Genomic DNA, 5,256 nt, shown 5'->3' on the forward strand with positions numbered 1-5,256 from the left:
TAACTAATGTAATAATCTGAACAATAAAGATTTAATAAAAAAATAAATAAATAAATTAAAAAAAAAAAGAAAATTCAAAGGACCTGATTGCACTTCTACCCTGGGGCTGCAGCCCCCACTGAGAAGACCTTTTTTAGGATTGGAAGGCAGATCAAGGATCATAGATCTATAGTACTTACATATAACCACCTTAGTGGTTCTGCCAAAAGGAAAATATTAAAAGTATAAAATACAGAGCCCAATGTTAGAAGTACAAACAATAGTTCACTGGAGTTTACCAGGCATACCAATTCTGGCAGTAGCAATTCTCAACACTTTTGCCATTATTGAGGTTTTTAATCCAGACCCAGATGGCCTTAACTCATTCTTGTTTTCCTTTGCATTCATTCTATCACCTACACTTGCTGGCTCCTTTTTAGACACCTTACACATTATGGAGGAAAAACCAAAGTATTACAATATCTAAACACAGCTTAAGAGTAACCTCTCACCCACATTCCTGTCATCCAGTAATTGGTTAATATATAATAATGATTAATAGATTGTGTCCACAATACCCTCCTCATTCCTAGCCTCATGTTTGATTTTTGTAGCAAGTAGTCAAAGTCCCCTCATCATATCCTCAGGGAACCAGACCCAGAAACAGGTACTGAGGTACAAGGCAAAGACCAAGCCCAGGCGGGGATTTCAGCATTGGCCGCAACAAAGGAGCTTACTATTGACTCAGACTCAGCCTGGAAGCTTTCATATTTATGTAAGAGGAGCCAGTCTTTAGTAAGACTGAGAGAAGCCTGAGGACCCCTCTCTTTATCACCAAGACTCCCCTCCCTCTGTCCACCCTGGAAATCATAACGTGGTTGCTCTCACAGGTCAACATCATTTATGGAGTGTGTCATAGTCATCAGTGAGTTGCTCCCCACCAAACGGAGAGAACCACTGGTTTAAACGGAGATCCTTTGGAAGGTGGCCCCCTCCAATGACATCGATGTGGGGACCTTCAACATAGCACAAATGACAGCTTTATTAGTAGTCTTTTAAAACATTTTAAAACGTTAATGAGTGATAAATCTATGATTCCCTCCATTTTTCTGCCATGAACATATTTGGACTCCTTGGCATTTGGCTCTTTGACATTTAAGGTATGTTATGAGCTACTTTCGAAGCTTTATTCACCCTCACCCTCTTCTCAGTCTCAACTCTACATATTTTCCCAACTTCCTCATTCCACTTGAAACTTTTAAATAGGCTCTCAAAGGGAACTACACCATCTGAGTTAGTAATACAGTCCTTGTTTACTGCCACCATGGTTTTCATATGCAGCTAGATAATAGTTGGGCATCAGGCCCAGAGAACATGTATAGGATGATGGAACTGAGGAAGATTCTGGGGGGAAATGGAACTGGGGTTTTTTCTGGTGCATTGGACCACGTGAAAGATTATTATGGAGAGGCTGTGAACAAAAGATATCCCCAAAGCAAATGGAAAAAGTGAATTGTTAATTTCAGGAAAAGCAAAAGATTTACAAGAAAGGAAATGTAATCATATCACACAATTTGGCTCAACAGGAAACAATGTTTTTAAGGACATAATGTAAACTTTAATACAAATTTATCAAAAAAGGTGATAACATTATGTGAGAGATTATAGAGAAGGAAAGTATATGGTAAAAGAATTAAGTATAAGTGCTAAGTCCTTATTAGACATACTAGGAATTCATAAACATCTAACACCGAGAAATCAAGAAAGAGCAATATAAGCATATTTGGTAGAAATATAAATATAATATCAGAATAAACAGATAAATGTTTGAAAATGCTGGGGTGTGGTGGGCAAGACTGAAGAGTAGAGGAGGTGAAGATAAATTTTTGTTTTCTATTATAAGCCTTTAAATACTATTTGACTCTGATAACTATTTGCATGTAATACTTTGATAAAAATAAATTTTAATTTTAAAAAGTATATGTGAAAATTTGAAAGGCTAGAAAGAGATAGTTCACAGAAAGAGAACTTCTTTAAAATAAGAGAAATGCAAATTAAAACTAAAGTGAAGTACTGTTTCTCATCAACCAAACTGGGAAAAAATCCAAGTTTGCGGCCATCCTCTTTTGGCAAGGCTGTGGGGAGTATAAAATGACAGAATCGGGCAATAGCCACTAAAACTGCAGATGCATTTCTCTTTGATTCAGCAAACCTGCTTCTAGAAACTCTTGCATGCCTATGAAATGACATGTGTATAAGGTTATTCATTACAACACTGTTTGTAAAAGCAAAGGATTGAAAACAACCCAAACGCCCGTCAGTAGGTGACTGGCTAAATAAAGTATGGTTCCATCACTTAGTGGAACATATTTATGTTCTCAATGAATAAAGATTTATTTTTTTAAAAACCTACATAATTTTACAAGCAGCTTCCAGGCCCACCTCAGCTCCGAGGGCTGTCAGTGCCTCTCAGACAAAGCGAACTCTCCGCCCTTCCAAAGGCTGAGCATAAAGGGAACTTGGCTCTCAACCCCTTTCAAAATCTTAGAAACAAAGCAAAACAGGCAGTGAGGCAATGTCAGAGTTCACGTCGGTCCAGGTTCAAATCCCTCTTGGCCACTTTGCTCACTGACACACTCGGGCCTTGGTTCCTCATCTGTAAAGGAGGATGAAATTCCCTCCCTCCCAGGCTTGTTGTGGGACAGTGTATGGGACACCGGGGGCCTGGCCCACAATCCGTGCTCAACAACAAAAGTTGTTATTAATAGTGGTGCCAGAAAAAGGAGTCTTGTCTCCAGGATTAATGTGTTCAGGAGAAGAGGACAATCCTCTTGGAAATACCAAGATAAGAATCAAGGCACAGCGCTGAAGAAAAGAATAGAAGGAATTTCCCTTTGTGACCAGGCAGTTTTGGAAGAGACTCTTCAACCACAGGCAGAAACGTACACCATGTGGGCACCTCCAGCTTCTCGTTGCCTCCACCTCTTCAGGGGACTGGCGGAGTCTTTCCTTCCCTAAGCCGCCTACACAGCAGGATGGGGAGGACTGAGCACACACCCCCTCTGTTTAGGATGCGAATCCCAAGGATCAGAGAAGCCACTGATGTACTCGAGAGCACACAGCCAGCAGTCCTGTTCCACAGCCGGGAGGAACCGCTAATCGGGTATACATTTTATGATAGCGTTTTCCAGCGATTCAAAAGAGAAAGAATAATTCTAAAAGTGAGTCCTCGGGCCACAGAGCTAAGTTAACTTCCATTCACTTCTCAACGGGGCTGTGATCAGTGTGAAAGCACATGGTCAATGTTGGTGGTATAAGGAATGTGTTTATCATGTCAACCCATCGTGACAGCTGTGCCTATGCTTTACCGTGTATATACTTCCTGTGGAATGAAGCCCAAAACTTAGTAGCAGTTTGTACTGCAGTAAAAACAAGTATTTCCAGAATGTGCCCAATCCCTGCCCCAGCAATGACCAGACATGTAATGTTGGGTTGCCATGTCCTCCTCGGTAAAAGGGCATATCAACCACCTTCATTGTGCTGTTGCAAAAATAAAATCAGGTAACTGTGTGTCTGGCACTTAGCAAGCACCACTTCCCACAAGCCCAGCCCTCCTCTTGCCTTGTCTACATATGGGGTTTAATCAGTTCCACAACAACCTCCTGACCCGGTTCTTTGAATTCCAAAGAAAAATATTCCCATAAGCATCTCAAAAAAAATTTTTTTAAAGAAAACACTTTGATGATATGCACAAAGGTAAATAGTTTTTCATTTCCTCCACCAGAAACAAGAGTTAAGAACCATCTCATTGAGAAGAATTATAAAGGGTATTTCTTTTTCAAAATTCCCCAAATATCTGTTCATCCACATTTCCTTTGGGGACTGGTTCCCACCATGTCTACATTAATCTGGATCCAGCTGTATTCACTGGGTTCCTGATTCTCCCACATTCCGACCCTAGGCATTTGCTCATGGTAACCGCTCAATAATTGGTTCTTAGTTTCACCAAGCAGAATAAGGTGACAAATTTCCACAGAGATACAGTGAGCATCTACTATATGCTAGGCATGTGTGTCTCAGATTTAATTATCACAACAATCCCATCTTACAGACAAGAAAACAGAAACTTAGAGCACTGAGTGACTTGCATAAAGTCCCATGGTCAGGAAGGGACAGAGTGGCATGGAGCCCAGGCCTCCGAGTTTGCTGTAACGAGGAGCCTCTCTCTTCTAAAGCACCTTTGTAACAGCTTTCCCTTCTCACCCACCCCCTCAGCACAAACAGAAATCCCTAATTTTCAGCAAGTCATTTGAAAACTGCAAAAGAGGGGCCCTATCCTTTTCTCTACCTCTATTGGTGAAAAATACAACATCAGGTTTCCAACATACTAGTCAGACCAAAGAGGGGAAAATCCCCATGACTTCAGTAATTTTCCATCCTTTGGAACAAGGACATATCACACAGAAGATTTACCAAAAGATATAAACATTGCTTTTAAGTAATACTAATCTCTTTTAACATGGCTTACATTCTAAAATCTAAGGTTGAATAGCTTTCTTTCTTGTATCTTGAATAGACACGCAAGCCTAAATAGATATACAAACCATAAATTCAACAGCCAACTCGTTAGATTGGGCTCTCACATGAATACAGCGATTCCTGACAACTCGCACCCCAATTTGACCCTGGTCTGAGGCGTGCTGACCTGAAATAGTTGCTGGCCGCAGCAAGCACCACGCGGTGGCAGGAGAATTCCTGAATGTCCACACACAAGATGACATCCGTCAGAGCATTTTCCACTCGGAGGGTCTCCAGGCCATTCTGCAGAATTAAGGACAGTCCCGTGTCGTCAAATTTTGCCTTATCACCATTTAAGATTTCTACCAGGTCCCCCCTTTTCTGGGAGGGTTCATCTGCAGGAGGTGCCAATGGCTCTTCCAAACTTTTCTCTACCACGTCGCCCATAGTCCAGATGCCCCTTTGTCCTGCCATCAACATCCAGACTGGAGAAGCGCCCAAGTTTCAGGCAGGTCACATTGCAGAAGCTGAGCGGATTTCCTGTGTAGGGCCCTGCACTTATCACCAGCTGTCACACACGCATAACAGGAAGTCTCGCACTTTCTCATCCTGTTACTACAAAAGCCCATAATGTTTATTCTTCTTCTTTCTGTGAATATTCACAAGGTTAGATGTTACTTAGAATGGGGTGTGTAGGAAGGGGCTCCGGGAGAGAAGGGGTGGCTTCTTAGGGTCAGCTATTAGTGTTGTGCAGTTATT

At 41.5% G+C, this 5,256-nt stretch overlaps 1 protein-coding gene across 1 annotated transcript in view; it reads right to left on the reverse strand.

Moving 5' to 3' along the window:
* KLHL6 (kelch-like family member 6) overlaps positions 1–5,018 on the reverse strand; it is a 54,401-nt gene extending 49,383 nt beyond the window's left edge. Inside the window, exon 1 of the mRNA XM_014544493.1 lies at positions 4,685–5,018. Within this exon, the coding sequence (XP_014399979.1) occupies positions 4,685–4,977 (293 nt within the window). The 5' untranslated portion in view covers positions 4,978–5,018. The remainder of the gene's footprint in view (positions 1–4,684) is intronic.
* Positions 5,019–5,256: the final 238 nt, after the last annotated feature.

This window comes from Myotis brandtii, unplaced genomic scaffold (assembly GCF_000412655.1).
Source record: "Myotis brandtii unplaced genomic scaffold, ASM41265v1 scaffold368, whole genome shotgun sequence".
NCBI lineage: Eukaryota > Metazoa > Chordata > Mammalia > Chiroptera > Vespertilionidae > Myotis > Myotis brandtii.